Source organism: Chenopodium album, chromosome 7, assembly GCF_948465745.1.
Source record: "Chenopodium album chromosome 7, dcCheAlbu1.1, whole genome shotgun sequence".
Lineage (NCBI taxonomy): Eukaryota > Viridiplantae > Streptophyta > Magnoliopsida > Caryophyllales > Amaranthaceae > Chenopodium > Chenopodium album.
The window spans coordinates 60,935,518-60,959,917 of NC_137840.1; the positions used below are offsets into that span (position 1 = coordinate 60,935,518).

The 24,400-nt window shown below is 37.9% G+C and overlaps 3 protein-coding genes across 3 annotated transcripts; 1 reads left to right on the top strand and 2 right to left on the bottom strand.

Moving 5' to 3' along the window:
- Positions 1–2,696: 2,696 nt before the first annotated feature.
- LOC145640410 (serine/threonine-protein kinase WNK8-like) lies at positions 2,697–3,983 on the bottom strand. The gene has a single exon (XM_081691694.1). The coding sequence runs from the start codon at positions 3,981–3,983 to the stop codon at positions 2,697–2,699; it is 1,287 nt and encodes a 428-aa protein (XP_081547820.1).
- Positions 3,984–5,474: 1,491 nt separating this feature from the next.
- Positions 5,475–8,585, bottom strand: LOC145639119 (peroxidase 12-like). Its single transcript, XM_081690282.1, has 3 exons — positions 8,283–8,585; positions 7,283–7,477; positions 5,475–6,320 (listed from the first exon to the last, which is right to left on the bottom strand). The coding sequence occupies exons 1-3, from the start codon at positions 8,520–8,522 to the stop codon at positions 5,700–5,702; spliced, it is 1,056 nt and encodes a 351-aa protein (XP_081546408.1). The 5' UTR covers positions 8,523–8,585; the 3' UTR covers positions 5,475–5,699.
- A 3,993-nt stretch (positions 8,586–12,578) lies between these two features.
- On the top strand, positions 12,579–13,175 carry LOC145640411 (uncharacterized). Its single transcript, XM_081691695.1, has one exon. It carries the CDS (start codon positions 12,579–12,581, stop codon positions 13,173–13,175), a length of 597 nt encoding a protein of 198 aa, XP_081547821.1.
- The last annotated feature ends 11,225 nt before the right edge of the window (positions 13,176–24,400 follow it).

Consider the following 24,400-nt stretch of genomic DNA (forward strand, 5'->3'; position numbering starts at 1 on the left):
CTCCCTGGAGCCAAGGCATTCAAGGACACTTCAGCGAGAAGACTTTGGCCGAGAGGCAGAGCTACTGCTTTTGTTGCTGTGATAATTTTGGGTGTTGGACTCCCCGAAGAAGTGAGAGTTCCTTTTTCTTTCTCGCTCGGTTCTCTAAGTGTCCTCTTCCCACTTGTCTCCCAGCTTTTTAAACGAAGGAGGCTTCCCCCCCCCCTTGATCGACTCTCCTCCGCAGCTGCCTCGGCTGCTGAGGTGAGCTATCGCGGGGCGATGGCATGGATTGCTTGGGCCTTCATGACTGCCATGAGAGTCGCCACAACCCGTGCCACCTCTTCTGTTGAGGGCCCTGTTACAAGGGTCCTCGGCTCAAGTGAAAGGGGATACTATGAGGGTGACTCTTAGCATCCGACCTGCTCGGGTGATGCGAGCTTGTCGACTGTCGAGATTGAAGAGACGGAAATGAAGAAGGAGATGGAGATGGAGACGTTGATTTCTCTGAAGCCTCCCTTTCCAAACTGACCCACTCCGGGGACGACCTGTCCAGAGGGGGTGAACGGGACGGCGTGGAAAATGAACCTTTCCCCGCTGCCGCATTGATTGGGTTCCTCCTCGAAGGGGAAGAACCGGATTTTTTGGCATTTTTACCGCTGTTGCCTTTCTTAGCCATTGCTAACATAAGTTGTATAGAACGATTGAGATTGGATTTTTTTTTTAAGTCTTCCCACAGACGGCGCCAAATTATATCGGATGAAAACAATGGACCATCGGCTAGGTCCTTTCTGATGGGTTGAAGACTAAAATCGGTCCAAGTAATGTTGGGCCAAGAGTTTCATGCACAGCAAACACACGTAAACTGGCATCGAAGGGTGTGCCGAGGAAGGCCCCTCCGATGCCGAGTTCAGTACAGTGTAGTGAGAGAAAGTGCTATGCAAGAGTATTAATTGCTTGAGGCAATTTGTGAATGAATGCAAAGTGGAAGAAGTGAGGCTTTTATACCTTAGCACAATTGGAGATATGGGTCACAAGCCAAGTGGGTTTGCCACGTTGACTGGGATGTTGACTTTACTTGGCATGAATGGAGGATTAGACCTTTGACCCTGGGCTCATAATTTTGGGCTTTAATTGCAGCAGTTTGGCAAAGAGGAGAGAGAAAATGGGTGGAGTAGAGATATGGTTGTTGGTGATGTGTGGTGTGGCTTGAAGAAGAAGCTAAGAAAAGAGGAGAGATATGGTTATTGATGATGTGTGGTTTGGCTTGGCTTGGAGAAGAAGCTAAGAAAAGAGGAGAGAGTGAAGAGTTGTGGTATTTTTAAAATAATAATAATAATAATAATTGTAGCTGGCCACATCGTGTGGCCAGCCACATACAAAAATTTGTATAAAACATTTCATTCCCATATGACTCCCTATGCCTGTTCTTTCCAATTTGAATGTACACGTTTGCAAATGTTGACCATAAATATTGTTAGTTGCTTATTAGTGAGTAATAAAACAATTGAAAACTAATAAATTATTCATTAAAACGAATAAAAAGCTTGTTCCTACAGGCGCCTGTACGTTGCAACGTACAGTCGTTTTGTAGGAAAGAACATTATATATAAAAGTAATGAACATATAGTTATAGTGAAAAGAACATACTATTAAAATGTAATGAACATATATCTAAAGTAAAAATAACATACTATGAAAATGTAATGAACATATACCTAGTGTGAAAAGAACATATTTGCACCAAAAAAAAAAAAATATAAAGAACATATGTTTATGTTCATTGATCAGTCAGTGTAATGTACTTTATTTGCAACATAATGATCATTGCTTAATGTGAAATGTTTATTAAATTTTGTCTTCAGATTAGGGTGGTTATATATAGATAAAGTTTATTACATAATATTATCATGTTCTTTATTAATATTACAGATGTTCTTTAGATATAAAAAAATATATAAAATTGGATGTTCGTTACAAAACAACTATATGTTCTTTACAAAATAACTGTATGCTCTTTACAAAATAGTTACATGTTCTTTTTGCGTTTTTTCGCTGTACCAAGCAAGGTACAGCCGCCTGCACCTCAAAAATACCCTGCATAACTATATGTTATGTCTTATATATTGATCATAATTTAGAAGATTCTCCTAACTTATGAACAGTGTCAAAATAACAAATGAAAAGAACATTTGGAGACCGAGGGAGTATTAATTTCAAAATTATAAATTAAAATTTGTTACTAATCTTGATTTATAATTTATTAATGTCTCACTTTTAATTAACTTCTTAAAATATAGGGGCTGGTGCATATGTTGTTACTCTCTTAAGAAAAAGCATTAATAATTATGTACTAAGAATCATACAATTACAAACAAAACATTAATCACAGTACGAAAAGTATTAATTATATTATAAAAGGAAAGCTTTTGTTACACAATATATGCTTGTAGTACTTAACTACAAATTAACTAGCTAACTCACTAACATAATGTTCTGTTTTCCAAATCAAACACTTACAAATTGAAAGACAATTAATCGACAAATTAAAGAAAGCAAAACAAAGGTAGCTAGACCTAAAGTCAAGCAATCGTATACACTTAAGACTCAACTAAGACTAAGACTCAAAGTATCTCTAACAGGCCTAAAATTATAGTCACCTTTAGTACACTAACATAAAAGAAAATCACTGAATAGTCTATTTTTGTACTAAAGAATCAAATTGATCTGGGTTTATTGCAGCATAACCAATTTGGTAGCTTCCATTTCCTGTTGTTACTTCTTCTATTATCCTCAGATGAGTCAGATCTTCCGTCTTGTGTCTGCTCTGTGTTACTGTCATGAGGTTCATGCAGAAATTCTGTTATGAGTTGTTCCATATTCTCTGAAACCAGCGCGATTACTTCACCAAACGAGTCAAATTCTACTGCAATATCCTCCATGATATCAGAAACTGTATCAACTCCAAGCCAGAACTCAAAATTCATCGTTGTAACCATATCAATGCCATCAGTAATAATCCTCAGAGTAATAGAAATCGATACATCCTCTGACATTATCCCCTGTAACCTGAATTTCTTATCTCCACTGTCAAATTCCTTCAGTACTTCTGCAGGCGGCTGCAGTAGTTCAGCCACCTGATGTCGAACAGATTCTGTCAAACTCAGATTACCAGCAGCAGTACTAGTACTAGCAGTCGATGTTTCAGTAACATCGACTGCAAAAAATGAGTCATCTAAAAGTTCCAATACCTTGGTTCTTGGAGCAGGAGAGAGACACTTGGTACTAAACCGCTCAATTTCTTTATTTTCCACCCCGGCTAGCACAGCCAACTTGTAAGTCATCGAATCACTGCGGCCAAATACCAGCTGACGCATCCTGAGCTCACCGTGTAGTAATCTTCTGCTATCCGCCATCTCTGCTACTGTAGCCCCAAACTTCTCTATGTCTTCTATAACCCTTCGTTGACTATACTCCTTTGCGATTCCGAAGTCTCCTAGTTTAATCGTGCCCGTGCTACCATTAACAAATATGTTAGCACACTTAATGTCAAGGTGACAAACAGGCTGATCACGAGTATGAATATAATGTAACGCGCTTATAATCTGTCTACACCAATTCTTGATCAACGCGGTATTAGCAACAAGATCATGTTTCAAAATGTTGTTTCTCAAGTCCCCTGAAGGACAATACTCTGTAATCATGTTCACGACTTTGTTGGGTCTATCTAACCAATGATCGTAGCATTTAATTATGTTTTCGTGTTCTAATGACATCGATAATTCAGCTTCAGCACAACTCTCAGACTTCTTTATTTCCCTTGTAAATGGTATCTTACTCCAAGCAATTTCAATGCCTTTAATCTCATCGAACCCCAAGTAAACTCTTTTGAAGGAGCCGCTTCCTAAGGGTTTGTCGGACCTTGCGAATATTCTAGCCTCATCTCTTTCTCCTCTTTTCTCTCTTTCCACAATCCTCCATTCGATTGAACTCGAAGATGCCATTACTAATTTAGTACGTAGCAATAAGAAATTTAGTACGTAGTAATAAGAAATGACAGAACAGAATGAATGAAAGAAAGAAAGAAAGAAGCTAAGGTTTGTGATGATTTTAATGGATGAAAAATGAAGGGATATATAATTTTGAAGAAGAAAGTAAATGATAGAAATGGATTGTTGAAATATTTATAGTGGTAGTTTGTTATCAAGTTGTTAGTTTTGTTGGGAAATCAGTTAAGTCGGTTATCAAGATCAAGAAACATAAATGGGTTTTCTTGATTTTTATATTGTAACTAAATATCTTTATTTATCAAAAAAAAAAAAAAAAAAAATTAATTTTAATTTAAGATATTTTCTTGGAAAATAATAAATAAAAATGAATAGCTCTAACCGTAAGGGATATACGTAATCTCGAATGAATACTGAAACAAAATAAATTGATGTTGCTAATCAATTCACTCCCATATTATTACTTTGGAATTCAAAATTAACATGTGTTGCTTATCTTGATTAATTAATAATTGATGTTGACACTTTTCATTAGCTTCTTAGTTCTTGATTTTAGGACGGGTGCATATAAGATATGACCATTGTTACTCTCCATTTCGAAATGTATTAACAATGCTTATTATTCCGTATTAATATAGATCTACCTTATTTTTACTATGACATAAATTGAACGATTGTGATGGAAAAGTATTACGAAGTACAAGTCTATAACACACCCTTACTAAATGTCATGTAATAACAAGTTCTAGGCCTTCTAGAAGATGCATTATGTACTAAACGTAAAGGTGATCATGGACCGGAATAGGCTTTGAATTGCCAAAAAAATAAAGACCCATTTTGGGCCAAGCCTTCGATTCAGGCCCAACTTCACTCCGAAAAAGTCGCGTCCAAACCTCTTATTTCAGGTCAAAATCGGATCATACCAAAATTTTAACTAAAAATGGATGATAAATGTTATACAAAGTATAGAATAGCAATTTCAAAAAGAATTAATTTGTCCTTGTCATGCTGGAATTGCAAAAAGTATAGAATTAAAAAGAAATAAAGGGTATACTGATAAATCTAAATGAGAAACAGAGCCATCTACAACGAAATCAAGGAATGCTACATTGCTACAAGTGCAACGAAAGCAAGCTAGGCACGCATTTATAAGAATTATTATAACTGAATTTAATTTCATGTGTTCCCTCAAAAAAAAAAAAAAAAAAAAAAAAAAAAAAAAAAAAAAAATTAATTTCATGTGATTGCTAAATATGGGTATGGGTTGGGCCGTGTTCCTTGTAAGCATACGTGCCGTGTCAGCGTGTCTCTTGTTCAAGTGGCCCATGTCTAGAGTGGCCAAAGGACACAACTCATACAAGTAAAGTTTATATCATAAAAAGGGCTGCAGCTTGCATTAGTAATTGTGTAAGTGTAACGTTTTTTCGGCCTAGTGATTTTGTCCATAAGATCAATCCATGGCCAAAATATGAAGGTGTTGACAACAAATTCAAAAGGTTCATAAGCTCATATAGCATCATATTACATGAAGCGAGGATGGTTACAATGCAACTGAACATATAAGTATACATGTAACCAATACCTTTGATATGATCATACTGAGCACAGCTTATTCTATTACATAATACACACCTAGAAGGCCAATGACCAAACACACAAAACAAACAAACACAACTTTAAACTCGAACGTTACATTATATTATTTGATGATCTTTAGTATTGAGCAAGTCGTCCTTGTTGCTCATCACCTACAATAGACCAAGAGCCCATACTGTTACCATTCCTCGCGGAGCAATTTGCACGAATCTCCCCTTGTGATCCGGTCAGTACGCCAAGTTGGCCCATCTTAACCATACCATCTATGAACTTTTCAAAGAACAATGTTTGGTTAACGGCAAAGCTTTGGACTATACTCTTGGTCCTTGAATCGGTATATAAATCTTGATCAGACGTAAACAAGCCTTGACGATTCATAAGGTCAACAAAGTACTTGTTGTCGAAAATGTTAGGGGTACGAAGATCCAAATTGGTAGTGTTTGTAGTGTTTGAAGCAGGGCATGTGAGCTTAAGGTTATTAGCGAAGGTTTTATCCATGTTCGGGTCTTGCTGGGGGTAAAGTCGGTTGGTGAACGACGTACAATGGCCGATGCCAATGGTGTGACCACCCGAGAGGGCGACTAGATCGGTTGCGGTGAAGTTTTTGGAGGTAAATAAGTTGAGATTTTGAGTAGTGTTGAAAGTTGGTGGTGGTAGATTGGCTAATGTAACGTTTGATGTTGCAAAATTTTGACTATCCCTTCTTCCTAAGGGTATGTTATAGTATGGTCCACCTGACTGCAAAATAACATGCCAAATAGTTAGAATTATAATTCATGAAAAATTCTATGTGATAATTTCCTTAGTATATAGAATTTACTCTTTCTGTCTCGAAATATAAGATAAATACTATTGCTATACTTATTTTATTTATTAGTTTGACTACGAGTCTGTTCATATTTACTGAAATTAACTAAACTGATTAGAGTTAAACTGAACTGAGCTTAATAGAGCTTAAATGAATATTTTATGAGAGAAGGAAATTAGAAGATGAACTGAAATGAACTGAACTCATTAGAGCTGAACTGAACTGAAATTAAGCTGAAATGAACAGGCCCTACGTGTTTAAAAGACAAATGAGTTTTTATTTGAGGGCTAAGGGAACCAATCGTACAATTTTCACCCAATAATGCCTCATTTTAATTAATTTGTGCATCTTTTTTTAGCTTTAATACTAGCATAAGCATATGAGGTCTTTCATCAATTTGAACCCAAAAGATCTTATTCCTACTTTTCCAAATCAACTACTCGTACGATAAAAGTTATACATAAGTCAATTAATTCGACTGGATGAAAAACAAATATTACTGTATTCTTTGAAAAGTAGTCCAATTTAAAATCATTATAGCCATAATAGATTTATATAGGACCTTGCCTAAATTGCATTTAGACATAAACATGAAATATGAAAATATTATTATAATTTGGTCAACGTCAGGTCGTGTCACAAATTTGATATATAATCTGTACAATAAAATTGCTACCGTAAAATTTATTATGTGCAATTGCAAGGTCCAATCTAGTCAATCTAATGCAAAGATATTTTCATAAAAATGTCTACTTATTATCAATCAATGTACTTCACTTCTCGTCATTCTCGATCTACAGTGCAACAACTCCTAATGGACCACAAACATAAATATACCATAAATGTTTGTGTAGAAATAATAAAGTACTCCGTACTAGATAAGGTTTCGTACCAGTAATATGGATTCGCGAGCGGCAAGAGCAGTGATATCAGCACAGGACACAACTTGGCCACATTGGTTTTGAATTAGAGCTTGTATATCATTTATAATCTTGAATGCTGCCTGCCTCAATGTTAAGTTCGGGATTGCACTTTTCTCGCTTGGACCACTTGTTGATCCATCTAGCAATACTGAAGCATCACATCCCTTACGTTGCATATATAAACACGATTAGTATTATTTGACCACAAGTTTCAAGGAAATTGTAAAAAAAAATAATTATGACTAAAACAATATACTCCTTATGATTTCTTTCTGTCATAGAAGATTTTTATCAATTAGTGTACTGTACTAACTAAACATAAGAAAAATACTACCTTTGTTTCATATTATTTGCAATAATTAGACATTTTTTCTCTCTAATTTATGTCAAATCGTTGTAAATAATATAAAACTGAGGTAGTAAAATAATTTTTGTCAAGTACAATGTCTAGGATCATGTTAATTAGCTAGATTTAATTTGTCTCAAAGTATTTTTGTAAAATCTCAACATTCATGATTTTTAATTCTATGTACTTAAAGATATTAATTGCTAAATAAGTACAAGCAAATAAACTGAAAGTTGGGAGAAAAACAAGTAATAAGATAAATAAGGGACATTAATAAGTGAGCAATAACACAAAATGATTTGAAGCAAGTGATGTCTAAACAAGTAGTAAGTAGTAAGTTACGTTAACTAGTAGTACCACAAATTAAATTTCCAGATAGAGTAGTCTTAGGTCCGTACATATACACCACATTAACCATGTAGGCTTAAGTTTTATTTTCAATGTATATTTTCAAAATATTAATTTAACGAACATAACATTAAATCTATCATTGTTTAATTATACTTTTGTGCTAATAAGTACTCCATTTGAAATATCAATATTTACGGTTATTAAGAAAAACGAAAGAAATATAGTACACGTAAGGCACATATATATTAACAATAGTTGAATGCATTATATACCTGAACAAAGCAATCATGGAAGTGAAGTCGAAGCAAACCCGCGGCTTGAGTAGTATCATTCTCAAGAACTTGAAGAAGATGAATCCTAACAATGGATTCCAAATTAGGGCAACTAGTTGAATAAAATGTGTATGAAAGGCCAGGCACAACAGGTACACTGCTTTGCTGACCCTCAGATATTACAACTAGAAAAGATGAAACTATGACTAAAAATAGAACCAAATTATTTGATGAACCCATTTTTCTCAAGCTTAAAATTAATAAGCTTATCTCTCAAGTGTACGTGTTTTAAATGTGAGATTTTTCCACTGCAATAAGGGCCAATTTAAAGGAGGGAACAAACTAATAAAGCAGGTAGGAAAATAAATTTATTTCATGAAAAATTATTAAATCTTTTTTAAAAGGGTTAGTTGAATAATAATAGATCGTTGTCAGAATGAATAGTGTAATATTTTTGTTATTTTCCACATGGATGACTTGCTGCCTAGTATTCCGTGTTTTCAATTTTTCCATTCAAATAATTTGGTTAGATTTTCATATTCTACTTGTGGTTGGCTCAAGCTTGAAATATGTATCTCCTTGTCGATTTTAGGCATTTTCGCACACATTTATACTCTACCAAGGATTACTGAAGACAATAATCAATGGTATTTAGAGGTGTCAATTTCGATATTCGGATTGGATTCGATGAGGTCAAATGGTCGGGTTTATTTTTAAACTTGAGTGATGCTAAATTATTCATGCGATGTAAATTTTAAATTGGATATTTTTTGTGTTGCTCGGTTTCGGATCGGGTCCGGTTGGAATTTAACACTTCTAATCGTGTTCAAATTCTCTGTCCGATTTTTAACGTTTGGATCAGTTTGACTTATTATTTGAATATCATGGGTTTTTTTATTGACATTTAATTAAAAAAAAAATGTATAGACAGCAATTAGCTAAACATTTTATTTGCGAAGGAAGAAAGTAATTTAAATTTTACTCCATAAAAATTACTTTAAAAAATAAAAAAAAAAAAAAAAAAAAAAATGGCTGTGTGTTTTAATTGTTATTCATAATCCATCACTCAATGTAAGAAAAAATGTACAAGTAAATTCAATCTTTAATCGTATATGTACTCCATATCATACTTTAATTTATCTATCCAAAATCCAATTGTTAGTTCTATTTGGTGTGTCTCATTTAATGTTCTACACAATTTTGGCACAAGTTTAAAATAAATTACAAAAATTTCGTTTTAATTTGCAGACATGACTTAGGGCCTGTTTTCATAGGCTGAATTCAACTGAACTAAACTGAACTGAAATGAATATATTATAAGAGAAGGAAATTAGGAACTGAACGGAACTGAAAATAAACGTATAAGAACAGGCCTTTACTAATCTGATTAACTCTGAAACGACAAGCAAAGCTAGTATGTCCTGTACTTGAAGTGACTAGATCCATCAAAAATCATTTTGGACCTAAACTGCATCACTCAATTTGACCACTCTACTTATACTACACATAACACACCCTTTTGTGACACAAAATATTGGATGAGTCGCCCTCTTTGACAAGCAAATTAAAACTCCCAGTGAGAGAAAGTCCTAGAGTGAGAAACCCTCACACATAATCCTTTTCTAAAATTCTTTCTTCTTACCCCAGCTAACTTGGAAAACTCTAGGCGCATAGTCCCTATGTATTAAGGATGCAAATAGGATGACATTTTTGTAAATAATGGGAATCTGAAGGTGAAAAATATGATGACAAAAAGTACCACTACTTGTATAATAGTACATAAAAAATACTATTCAGATAACTTATATTTTAATGGTACATTATACATATATAGTAGTGCACAAAAATGTACTACTATACTAAAATAAAAGAGAAAATGTACCACCGAACTCCAGATTGCCTTCCTATGTACATGCCAAATATATAGTCCCTATGCGCCTAGATGCACTCAGCTAACTTCTTTGCTTTCCTGTTCCTGTTCTTCATTTTCCTTTTCTAAACTTAATAGTTCCTCTAATAATGTCTCGTTTTGTTGTTCCTACTACTTTCGTTTATCCTCATATTATAGGAGAGGATTATATTCCTCCTCCTCCTCTAGATGATGGTTTGGACTTAGATTGGAATTGTAGTATTATAGGCCGTTGTTGGGATGATAGAACCGATTACAATCCTCTTATGATTCAGAGACTTGTTTCAAGATTTTGGCACCTGCGTGCTCCTGTTCGTTTCTTTCCGTATGGTCGTGATTACATATTTTTTTGTGGTACTCAGGCGGATGCTGAGGAACTTGACTCTAGAGGGTGGGTTCACTTCCGAGGTGGTTTGTTTGTTCTTCAAAGGCTTCGAGGTCACTCGGTGCCTCTCAATCTCAACCTTCACTTGGTTGACTTATGGGTTCAAGTGGAGGGTCTTCCAGTTCGTTATTCTACTCCGGATATAGCCTCAATTGTCTTATCCCATGTTGGAGAGGAAACTATGGTGGATGACTCTAACGGTCAGTTTCTTATTCCATACCCTCGTGTTAAAATTCTAGTTGACCTATCGTTGCCCTTGATTCCTGGTTGTTACTTTCCTACTATTAATAATCAAGTCACGTGGTTTCGTTTTAAATACGAGGGTATCTTTAGATTTTGCAAAAATTGTGGTTTTGTCGGGCATAGTAGGAATTTTTGTACTTCGGAACAAGCATCAATTAATTATCATCTAGAGGCTCGCTTTCGTCAGCTCCACGAAAGCGGCGCTCGTGTGCTATATGGTCCTACCGATACCAATTTATATTCTAATGCCTTGCGAGGCATTCGCCCAGTTCGTGCAAATTGGACCACAGAAGTGTTCTTTGGTGATTATGATGATGAGGATCCGATGGAAAATTCTGCTGATTCTCGACCGTCTGATTATGACAGTGGTGGTCTAGGCATTCCCTTGGCCTCGGACGATACTCGTTTAGGTTCCTCTGTTAATAATCATGCTATGGCATACTCTTTTCCAGGTCTTTCTCCACCACCGGAGACTGGTGTTTTCCGGAGCCGTCAGCATGAAGTTAGGCGGAGACACTTAGGAAATACTCGCTCTATTCGAGAACATATTGAAACTCAAGACTATGTTGACACTTCAACTCCACGTGTCACTCATGCATATTCCGATTGGAATGGTTGGCATCATGGTGTGAGTTGGGGATCAGGAAATTCAGAAGGGAATTCTTGTCTAAATGACTCACGTGATGGCTGGCGGCAGTTCTTGGACTCTTCTGATGTTCAAGATTTGTCTAACATTGTTCAAGCAGCCTCAAGTTTTGGACATGTGGGCCATCATAACTCAGGTTGGGCCTTGAGTTCCAGAAGTGTTTCCTCAGAGCCCAGTTCTCCTTCTACGAATGGGTTATATTATAATGGATATTCTAATGTTCCGAACTTGGGCTGGCCCAATTTTTCTAATGATCCATATTTTCAAGCTTCTCAAGTGGGTTTGAATTTGGATCAAGTCGTGCCTATTCCGAATTCGGATTTACCGTATTTTTCACCTCCTCCTTTAGGCCCTTCCGGTCCGATTTTCAAAGATCCATTTGGGGCTGGCCCAAGTAATTGGGAGGGGACGACGGCGGCTGCGACTTCTCATTCACCATCACCTTCGCCGTCTCTTTCCTCTTCTTTTTCGGTTTGCAACTCGGAAAACTCAGGCTATATAGCCGATTCTTCTTCACAAGCGTTCGAATTTCAGCCTGCTCTCCAACCTGATTGCGAATCAACCTCTAGTGAGCATGATTCTCTGGGTCCCGATTCGGATTCCTCTGTCTCGGACACAGTGGTTCCAATGGACTGCTCACCGCCTTTTTCGCCGCCAATGGAGGATACTGTTGTTTCCTCTCCATCTAAATCTTCAACCTGTTCTCCTTTGCGCAAAGTTGGAAACAAACTGAAGACTTATTCTAGTCTTAAATTGAGAAAGAGCGGAGAGAAAATGTGGGAATGGGTTAAGCAACGAGGGCCTCGTAAGCGCGCGGGTGGCGCACTTTCTCCTTCTGCCCCTCCTCTTCCAAATGATCAGCAGCAACAATACTCAACTTCCCCTTGTCTTTCTTGTTTTCTTCCTTACAAGAAATGCCAGGTCGATGTTTCTTCTATCTCTCTTGAGTCTTCTGAGGGATCGGTGACCTCTCGGGAAAGGTCACCAAATGCGGGATGAAAGTGGCACTTTGGAATTGTAGGGGTTTAGGACAGGCGGAATCGCAAAAAAAATCCTTATATTACCTCTCTAGTCCGCTCTCATGGTGTAGATATACTGTGTCTTTTGGAAACTATGCTTTCTGTAGATAGTGTTGTGCGGAAATTAGCATCATTGCCTTTTTTGGGTTGTTGTGGCATTGATGCTAATGGCCTTAGCGGTGGTATGTTTATTTGCTGGTTTACTCCATTAGGTTTAGTTCCTGTTTATAGTTCCCAAAATGTATACCTGTGTAAATTAGTACAAGGAGATGAAATAAAACATGTGATGTTTGTGTATGGTTCGCCCCATGTTACTAATCGTTCGGAGATTTGGTACTTGATTAGTAAAATTATAGAATCACTTTCAAATGTGATCATTATTGGAGATTTTAACCAGGTGGAATACTTTTCGGACAAGTTAGGAGGTAACCTTTTAATTCCAGGGCAAATGGAATTTATAAATTGGCGTATGGGTTTGGATCTAGTAGATGTTCCTTTTTCGGGACCTCGGTATACCTGGACTAATAATAGACTTGATTCGGATCCTATTTTTGAGCGTTTAGATAGAGCTTATGCCTCCCCCACCTGGTTTCTGGAATATCCTGACACTAGACTTACTCATCAGCCAATTTTATTTTCGGATCACGCCGCAATTATTCTAGCCGATTCAGTTGATTCTGTTGATATTTAGCGACCCTATAAAATTGAAAACTGGTGTTTATCTGTTCCAACCATACACGACATTATTTCTTTGGTTTTTTCCATGTTTTTTCCTGGATCTCCCATGTTTGCTTTATAAAGAAAGCTTTCGGTTTCTCGAGATCGTCTTTTAGCCTTGTGTATTTCTCATAAGAAAGCTTGGGGTATTAACTGGAAACAACTGGTTTTTGACATTCACCAAGCCTCACGATTTCTTGATACTCGGGTTGATCGCTGTCTGTTTATTTCCACTAAGAATGAGAAAGTCGCAGAAGCACAGGCTGCTTATATTTTCTGGCAACAACGAGCTAAGATAAAATGGGATGCTCTCGGGGATTCACATTCTCGCCTTCTCTTTTATTCTGTTCAATCTCGGAAAAGAAATAATAGGATCTTTGGTCTCAGAGATTCAAACGGAGAATGGCATCGCAACCCTGATCAAATAGCTTCTATTACCCAAGCCTTCTACAAGGATCTATTCACAACTTCGGCATCTGCTTCTTCTTATGATGAGGAATGGTGGGATAGTCTCTGTAGACACCCATTTGTGTCTCCCCAAAACCAAACCCAGTGATGAGTACCTTTCACGTCGAATCATAATCGAATGAAACGAAAGTGTGGAAAGGTCTAGTGTTGCGGAAAGTTTTATTTCTTTTCTTTTCTCTTCTCTCTGTTTTTGAAAACTTTATTTTAGGAAAACAACCAATCCAGTTTAGTTGGTCCATGATATGGGTCCAATAGTAGTATAGTTGGATGGAGCTTGCAAAGACCTTTCCAACGATATATTATAAGCCCAATTCCGATGAATATTGAGGAATTTATGGCCAATTTACTAAACTGGGCCCGGTTTGAGTTTTAAGTACGGCCCAATGATCTAGGGGAGGGCCTAATATGATTTATCATTCCTAATGTAATTAGGAATGGTTTTGGTCTTCTAGAGCATTCTAGAAGGTTTTATCATTCTTAATTCAATTAGGATTCTTTAGAGTTTTAATTAGATCAAATAGTATTTTCGACTGAAATTATATTATTTTATCTTCCAGTATGGTAAAATTATCAGATTTTCGAAAACGTGTTAAAAGCCGGTTTGGCGTCCAACCCCAGGCCTTGGCGCCTGGAACCAGGATTGGCGCCAGACGCCAGCCATTGGCGCCTGGCGCTAGCCACTGGTCCTGGCGCCAATAAGCCAGGGCTGGCGCCAAGGTGGTTCTTTGGTCTTCAGACTCTGTTTTGATAAATTATCTTTTTTGGATGATTTTCTCTATAAATATCGTATCAAAAATTCCGGTTTCGATCATCAATTATCAATCAACAATCACCAACATTCACCAATTCTCCTTATTCTTAAGTCTTCCTCATTCACCAATTATCATTCATCCAATTCTCTTCATTCATCATCTTTCTTTCATCAATTCTCAATAACATTAATCTTTTAGCATTCTTTCTTTCTTTCTTCCTTTTTCATACAAAATTCCGCATTCACAAGATCTTGATACACCTAGCCATATTCGAAGTTGCCTTTGCCCTAGACGTGAAAGGTTTTAATTTCTGAGGGTTTGGTCCCAAATCTCTCTTTCAATTATTTAATTTAATTGTTTTGTTTATTATTTTCCTTGAAATTACTAACGTGTGTATTTTGTTATTAGAAAGAGGTACGAGGCATCCAAGTAAGTACTTTAATTGATTAATTGATTTTATGATGTAGAAATCATGTTTATATTGTTTTTATGATATTCCTAGTATCATGTCTAGGGTATTTTTAATATTAAATATGATTGTTATGATGCTTCCTATGTTCTTCCTAATATTAATTCATGTTAGTATCATGTTAGGGTTAAAGATTTGATTTTTATTGCTTAGTGACATGCTAGGGTTTGTTATTAATCTTGTTAGTATCATGCCTAGGTACTTGCTATTTATTATGCTTTAACATGAATATTGTTGATTATTATTATTATTATGATTATTATTGATTATGTTGCTTGATACATATTATATTTATTCTTTATTGTTTGATCACGCCTTTTTATGCATGTTAAAGGGATTTGGTACTTGCAATCACGCTTGATAAGATTATTAATAATCTTGTTTAGGGTTAATTGTGATTATAATTCAAGTGATTGCCAATAATAGATTTGTATGTGCATTAATGTTCAACCAACATAGATTAAACAGGTTTAGGGTTAAATCTATTGATTGTATGTTAGTCAGAAAGCGCACATGAATACGAGCAGAATAAAGTAGAGGCCTATTATTAGGGCAGGTTCAATCTCTTTTAGGTTGGATTTGTACCTTCATCCCCGAACCCTTATTTGGTTCATGACCTTATGGAGTTGACGATCTCTTGGATCGTTAAGGGGTGTAACCTTCACCTCGTGAACGGTTTACAAGTTCCTTAAAAACTTGTTGGCGACTCTTTTGCTCTATCTTCTTCCCTTTTGGACGCCACCATACTTTAGTGTATGATCACAGTGGGGTTCAAGCTAGTGGGATTTTAAAGGCTTGAAACTATTCCCTACAGTTTTTGGCGACTCCACTGGGGAGGATTTCTATTTTAATTCCTGAATTTGTTTCGGCAATGATTTAGAATGAGTGGATGAGACTCGAAAAGTTCTAAGTATTTCATGTGCGTAATTTTGATTAACATTATTGTCATATGCATAAAAAGGTTCTCATTGGAAAGACCATCCGTAATGAGTGAAAAACATAAGGATTTTACACGTAGGAAATTTGAGAAATGTCTTTCACAACTAGGACTGAAATAACACCGCGCGAAACTGGATGATTTTATTGAGCACAGAAAGCTGCTGAGGCATGTGGGAAGTAGCGTCAGGGGCCAGAGCTTGGCGCCATACTTTTAGCCGTAGCGCCAGACGCCAGTATTGGCGCCAGGCGCTACAGTTAAAAGTTGGCGCCAGTCTCTGTTTGCTGGCGCCAATTTCCCCCAATACCGAGCCAGAAATATGCTTTCTAATTTCGACCGGTTTTTCGTATTGTTTGCTCGATCCTACTTCCTGATTGAATTTTTTCTCATTTTTCTGAAACCCATATGTGTTCTACATATGGACATAACCCTCTGGGAATTCATGCTCTATCTACCCGATTGAACGCTCCTGGCAACAAAGGGTACATCTGAGATGTTGAATTCACCAAACCATGGAAGTGAGTTTTTTCTAAAAACTCGCGGTGTTCTATCCACACGCGTTAACCCTTCACGGTTAGGCTTCTACGCGGTGCATCTGAACAATTAACCATGGACCCTGTTTGACTAAACCATATCCCGAACTTTAGAGAACTAGCGCCATGGTTAGGTTGCGAACTCATTGCATCATATTGTGCCTACTTGACTAATTGTGCATTATTTGTTGTGCATATATATTCTATGCTCCTCCTAACCGTTTGTTGATTTGTGTTGAGATTATAATCAATGACTTAAAGAACTTTGCCTAATTAATTAATTAATTAATTAATTCGAGTCAATAAAATTTTTCTTCTTTTAATCGGAATCGACCTAGTACGACTTTAGGCATACCCAAGTTGACTAATAATATCGAAAACAGTCCCAGACCGAGGCTCCAATGTTGGTGCCAAAATTTGGGCTGTAGCGCCACTGTATGGTGTGTAGCGCCAGACATTTACTAAAAAGTCTGGCGCCAACCACCATATTGTGACGCCAGTCCTGTCGCTTGGCCGACAGTTCGGATTATTTGTCGAGTCATCACCTAATGTCTACTTATTCAGTTTCCTGTTTAATTCAGTTAATTCTGCTTAATTGAATCAATATTCGAGTTTAGGCACTAAGTCCCATGGTCTTACACAAGAGTCCAAACATGTCACTTACACTCAATACACACACTATTACACATGTCTTGACCATGATTAAGGGAGTCTTGTGTGCGCGCGTTATTTTTCGTCATTTGTTTTTTAAGGGGGTAAGTCGGATATTAATCCTCCAACCAATAAATAATAGTACTTAAGTTCCCTAAACACATGTACATTATTGCTCCCTAAAAATATGCATACTTTTTTTCTTTTATTTAAACAAAAGCCATAAAGTCAAATTGATTCGAGTCAAGTAATTAAAACGCAAACTGGCTTAATCTACAGCGCGTGGTCAAGAAAGGAAGGACGATTAATCAAAGATAACCTCTTCGTACAAGTCCAACTTTTCGACAAACCTATAGCTCGCAAGAGGAAAGCAAGAGTTATAATGGCAACTCGGGAAGAAGTTAACGATCTCAAGAACCAACTGGCTACTGTAACTGAGACACTAAAGATTCTCGCACTTAAGATCGAGGATCCCGCGAAGCAACAACAGATGGACCTCATGCAAGAAAGCCTAAGCAAGTTGTCCAGCGACTACAAGTTTCAAGAACTCACATCCCAAGGGGTCTCGCTGGATAAGGATCTTCTTCCGCAGAAGTTCAGTGCCAACGACATCCCAAAGTTTAGGGCAATCGACAACCCCTACTTCCATCTAAGAGCATTTGAAACAATAATGAGTATCAAGGGTATCGATAAGAAAATTTTCTCTTCTCTGTTCTCGCTATCTCTCGAGACCGTTTGCCAACAATGGTTCTTTTCTCTTGAAAAAGAAAAGACCTCTACCTGGGAATCCATAGCAAACGCTTTCGTTGATACGTACAAGTGCAACGTTCAAGTCGAAACTGACCATAGAGAACTTGAAATTCTCAAGCAGAAGGAGAATGAAGGCTTCACATCTTTCTTTAACAAGTGGAGAGAAACCTCAGCTAAAATGATTGAGGTACCAAGCGAAAAAGAGTCCGTGAGATTGTTCATTAAAAATCTCCAAGAAAAATATTCAAAACATCTTAAATATCAAAATAACCTTCATACCTTTAAGGCTGTTTATGATATTGGGATTAATATTGAAGATGACTTAGCTAAATCTAAAGCTGCCAACAATAACTCCAACAGTGGCTGAAAAGGAAAGAAGAACGACAATCCTTCTTCTTCCAAAACCGCCCACTCAAATAATGTTAGCGCCTTTAATCTAGGAGAAGTCCTTGCCATGAACAACCAAGGACAAAAGAAACTGTTTAGGAGAAACTTCACTCCTATTGGCATGAGTTATGACACCGCGTTTGATCGGCTAAATGCAAAAGGTCTTATAACTCCCATTGGACCATTTGGAGATCCACCAGTCGAGAAAAGGTCGCCTAATTGGAACCCCAATGCACATTGCAAGTATCATCAAGGTAGGGGCCATTCTACTGAAAGCTGTTGGAAACTTAAGGAAGCTATCCAAGACCTAATTGACAGTAATAAGCTTTCGTTGCCTCCTGCCAGTAAGAAACCGAGTATTGATAATGCACCTCTAGCTCACACATTGGTTATCTCCGATGAAGAAAGCGAAGTCGACCCCTCATCTCTCATTAAGCCTGTCAAAGTGACCGAAGAAGAAGAAGAAGAGATCTTTTTCGATGTCGAGGATAATCCTCTAGAACTAGCAAATGAGGTAGAGATACGAATACTCACACTATATCTGAGGGAGACATCACAACTGTTACATGAAACTCTCAAAATTCTGAATGAACTTCGCAAGGAATATGATCAAGAACCTAAGAGAGAATTCACACCAGTAAAAACGACTTATGAGGCAAAATACTTTCCCTTACAAGTCACCGAAAGACCCAAGAAGAGTAATAAAATTTATACTCCAATTGGGATCCCGTATGCACAAATGTTTAAAATTCTCTCCGAGAGTGGCAAGGTCAAACCTCTCGAACCGAGACCATTTGAATCATTAAAAAGAACAGATAGATATTACTGTCAATACCATCAGTCAGGAGGACACACCATAGAAAACTGCTTCAAATTCAAGGATTTGGTGCAGAAAATGATTGATAGAAAGGAATTAGTCCAAGTTCAACAAGAAGAGGATATAAATGTTAACGGAGTGTGGGACAGTGATGAAGAAGATGTCTATCTGAAAGACATATTAGAACCTTCACCTTCCATATCATACACCACAGACGACATTTGGGCTGAAGAAGATACATCAATAGACGTCCTCACAAGATCCGGGAGAATACAACCTCCTGTTTCAACGCAACCCATGCCTACCGTACAACAAGTTCCCATACCTATCATCGAGGACAATGACATTGTTAAGCAATTCAAGAAGACAAAAGTTGAGATGAATGTATGGAAGCTTCTAGCAACATCTCGAGAACATAGGTTGGCTGAGATGAATGCCTTGGATAAAATCGGGATCGATTCTGACACCACTCCTGAGGGACTAGCTAACTTCCTCACGAGTGATCTCCCTAGTCCAATTAATCTAATCACCTTCTCTGATAAAGATTTACCCCCGGAAGGTGACAAGCGCTACAAAGCGTTAAACCTCACAGTAGTCTGCAAAAGAATGAATGTTCCCATGACGCTTGTAGACAATGGATCGGCTATTAACGTCTATCCACTTAGGACTGCGAGGATGCTCGACATAAATAATGAGGATTTAACTCCGTCCACACAAGGAATAAGAGCTTACGATAATACTCGACGTCAAGCTCTTGGCAAAATAACCCTAAATGTGACGGCAGGAGCAATAGAACATGCTACTACTTTTCAAGTGGTAGACATCAAAGCCTCATTCAATCTGTTGTTAGGACGCCCTTGGCTCCATGATCTAAAGGCCGTCCCTTCATCTCTCCACCAACAAGTGAAAGCTATAGTTGGAGTGATCCCCATCACCATTGATGCTTCGCCAATGAGGATCAAGTCAATAGAGAATCCAATCATCAACGTGGAGCACGACGAAGATGATGAAGACCTATGGGGCTTTAACGAAGAAGTCTCCTTAATCCAAGAGGATGAAAGGACATCTCTTTGCCACGACCCCCATTCCAACATGATTATCAACACTATGCTGAAAAAACAAGGACACTTCCCTGGGATGACCTTAGGAAAGAAGAAGGGGATAGCAAAATCGATAGAGTCACCTGGCCTCCCTAAACTAGATACTTTCGGACTTGGTTTCGAACCGACTCGGAAAGATCTCAAGCGAGCCCAGGACAAATTGAAAGCACGTAGGGACGCTCGCATTCAAAAGAAAGCAATTCCAATGGATCAATCCCTCTTACGCTTAATGGTCAGTTTATAAAAGAAGGAGAGGACTATCCATGCTATGAATGTCCTAAACCATTTGTTGTAAATGGCATACGACAACCAGGATTCGAGATTTTCTTGGATTGCTATTTCACTGATGAAATCCCAATTCCCGTCCATAAGGAGAAAGCACCTCCATGCTTCGACTTTAACGTCATGGGATTACTGTTTGGGCGAGAAAAGAATGAGCCAGTTTATGAGGAAGACAACTCCTCACTCATTCAAACGGTCCTACAAAGCGAAAACTTCGATCCCTCGAAGCTAATTACTCCAGCTGAAGGATTACTGCAAGGGTGGCGCAAGACTATCAGGGTGATTACTCCAAGTAGGAGGAAGATATCAATCACGACAGGACAAGGGCCAATGTTTGAAGAATCGTCAGGGTCAGAGTCAGAGTTTGAGTCAGAGTCTTTCCCTTTAGAATCTTCTAAGTCTTTAGTTATAATGCCTTCCCTTCCTGTTTCTTTTCCTAGGATAGTTAGTGATCCAGTCCCTGAGGACATATCACTCTTTGATGTAATGATCTCAGAGTATAATAATATCGCTCATTCTCCTTACTTCTCGTGTTCTTCCCTAACCCAAGATGACGAACATTGCTTAGCTAAGGATGAAAAAGATAAAGAATTTATTAAAGCAATGGAAACACTTGAAAAGAAAACACCAGTAATTGAAGAGACTGAAACAGTTGACATCTCAAATGATTCAACTCATAAAAGAGAAGTTAAAATCGGACTAACATTGAATAAACAAGAAAGAACCGATTTAATTAACTTGCTTAAAGAATTTATCGATGTATTTGCTTGGTCATATGAAGATATGCCAGGCATTAACAGAGAAATAGCTCAACACACTATACCATTAATTCCAGGAATGAAACCTGTAAAACAAAAGCTACGTCGAATGAAACCCGACGTGGCACTTAAAATAAAAGAAGAAGTTCAAAAACAAATAACTGCAGGTTTCATCAAGGTATCCAAATACCCCGAATGGGTCGCTAACGTCGTCCCAGTACCAAAGAAAGATGGAAGGGTAAGGATGTGTGTCGACTATCGAGATCTAAATAAGGCAAGTCCAAAGGACGACTTCCCTTTGCCACACATCGATATTCTGGTAGACAACACAGCAAATCACGCGCTCCTCGCATTCATGGATAGATACGCAGGGTACAATCAGATTCTCATGGCGGAAGAAGACATGGAGAAGACAACTTTTATCACACCATGAGGTACTTACTGTTACACGGTAATGCCATTTGGGTTGAAAAACGCAGGTGCTACTTACCAACGTGCAGCAACTGCCTTGCTCCACGACATGATGCACAAAGAATTCGAGGTATATGTAGACGACATGATTGTGAAATCAAAAGACCGTCCAGGCCATCAAGTAGCCTTAAGGAAATTTTTCGAAAGGCTAAGAAAATATAATATGAGGTTAAATCCCTCAAAATGCGCTTTTGGAGTAACCTCGGGCAAGCTCTTGGGATACGTCATAAGCTCTAGAGGAATAGAGATAGATCCAACCAAGATTAAAGCAATCATGTCAATGCCACCGCCCAAGACCGAGAAACAGATTCGAGGATTCATTGGCCGGTTACAATACATAAGTAGGTTCATATCAAAATTAACAACGATATGTGAACCAATCTTCAAAAAACTCAAGAAGAATATACCAGTAATATGGGATGACGAGTGTCGAAAAGCCTTTGACCGGATCAAAGCCTATCTCGCAAATCCTCCCGTATTAGCGCCAGCACTTCCTGGAATACCTCTTAGGTTATATTTGACGGTTACTAAAGAGACAATGGGAGCCATGCTAGCACAAGAGGTAGAAAACAAAGAGAATGCAATCTATTACTTAAGTAAGAAGATGCTCGAATACGAAACACGCTATACACCACTCGAGAAGTTGTGCCTCGCTTTGGTGTGGGCCACAACTAAGTTGAGACATTACATGTTGGTGCATACCGTTTTCGTGGTATCTCGATTGGATCCACTTAAATACTTGTTCGAGAAATCAACGCTCAATGGACGTATTTCAAGATGGATAGTCAACTTAGCCCAGTTCGATGTACGGTTTATGCCACAAAAAGCTATTAAAGGATCCGTGGTGTCAGACTTTCCAATAGAAGATTCGACACCAATACAGGACAGTGAATTTCCAGATGAAGATTTGATGGTCACCGAAGATGATACTTGGACCTTGTACTTTGACGGAGCCTCAAACCAAAAGGGATGTGGTGTCGGAGTGCTACTAGTATCACCTAAAGAAGAACACGTCCCAATCTCAATAAAGCTTGATTTCGACGTTACCAACAATGCTGCTGAATATGAAGCATGTGTGGTAGGCCTTGAAACAGCCCTGGCATTGGGAGTAAAGAAGTTAAGGATATTCGGAGATTCCTCTCTCATTATCAATCAAATATCTAAAAGGTGGAAAGTAAGGAGTGAAAGCCTAGCCCCTTACCAAACTTATCTGGAAACTCTTACTGATCAGTTAGAGAAGGTAGAATACACATATCTACCTAGAGAAGAAAATCAATTCGCTGATGCCTTGGCAAGACTAGCCTCAATGGTTAGGAATCCCACGGATATTGAGCAAATGCCTCTAACTATCGAAAAAAGGCACAAACCAGCATATATACAGGCTATAGAAGACGACAACCCAATCCAAGACGAAGATGAAGAACGAGAAGAAGAACCATGGTACACAGACATTCTCAACTATGTCACCAATGGAGAATACCCTCCTCATGCTGACAAAAGAGCTAAACGAGCCTTGAGACTTTTGGCTTCTCAATATGTACTCATAGACAACGAGCTACATAAAAGGGTACCTAAAGGTCGAGCTCTCCTATGCGTAGGGAAAGTGGATGCACAAAGAATAATGAGAATGGTCCACGAAGGAATCTGTGGAACTCATATAAATGGCAAAATGTTAGTCCAGAAAATAATGCGAGAGGGGTATTATTGGACTACCATGAATAGGGATTGCCATCAATATGTAAAAAGATGCCCTAAGTGTCAAATTTATGCCAATTTACAGCACGTTCCTCCATCTTTGCTCTACACCTACACATCACCATGGCCATTCTCTACATGGGGAATTGACATAATTGGCAAGATCGCTCCTCCAGGGACAGGAGGCCATGAATTTATTCTAGTAGCGATTGATTACTTTACGAAGTGGGTTGAAGCACAATCATATGCTAAACTCACCGCAAAACATGTAGCACTTTTTATCGAGAGAAATATCATTTGTCGATATGGAGTCCCACATGAAATGATAAGTGACAATGGAACTCACTTTCAAGCCGAATGTGAAGAATTGCTACATAAATATGGTATCCAACATCATCATTCGTCCCCTTATAGACCTCAAGCAAACGGAGCAGTCGAGGCAGCTAATAAAAATTTAAATACTATCATCGATAAAATGACAGAAAATTACAAGGATTGGCCTGACAAGCTTCACTTTGCATTGTGGGGTTATCGTACGTCAATCCGTACGTCAACAGGAAATACACCATTTTCTTTGGTATATGGAATGGATGTCGTACAACCTGTCGAACTAGAAATACCATCTCTACGTATTGCGCTAGAAAGTAAACTCGATGAAGTCGAATGGATTAGGGCACGATATGAAGACTTGATCCTACTCGACGAAAAACGACTAGAAGCTCTACATCACACTCAGTGTTATCAAACTCGTATGGCTAGACATTTTAATAAGAAGGTCAAGACAAGAAATATCAAAATAGGAGATTTGGTATTAAAGGCACTAAGGAAAAATGTTTTAGATCCAAGGGGAAAGTTTAGACCTAATTGGTCTGGCCCCTACATTGTCAAAACAATCCTGTCAGGTGGTGCAGCAAAATTAACTGACATGGATGGTAATGAATTCTCAAACATGACCAATCTTGACCAACTTAAAAAATACTACCCATAATTACTTGAGTAGGACACTCAAGAGAGCTACGTTCGGCCTGATTCCTTAGGAAAGGATACGTAGGCAACCCATTACGGGTGCGGCCACTTTATTTTTCGACATCTCCGCATTCCAGAATTAACAAAAAGTCAACAAAAGTCG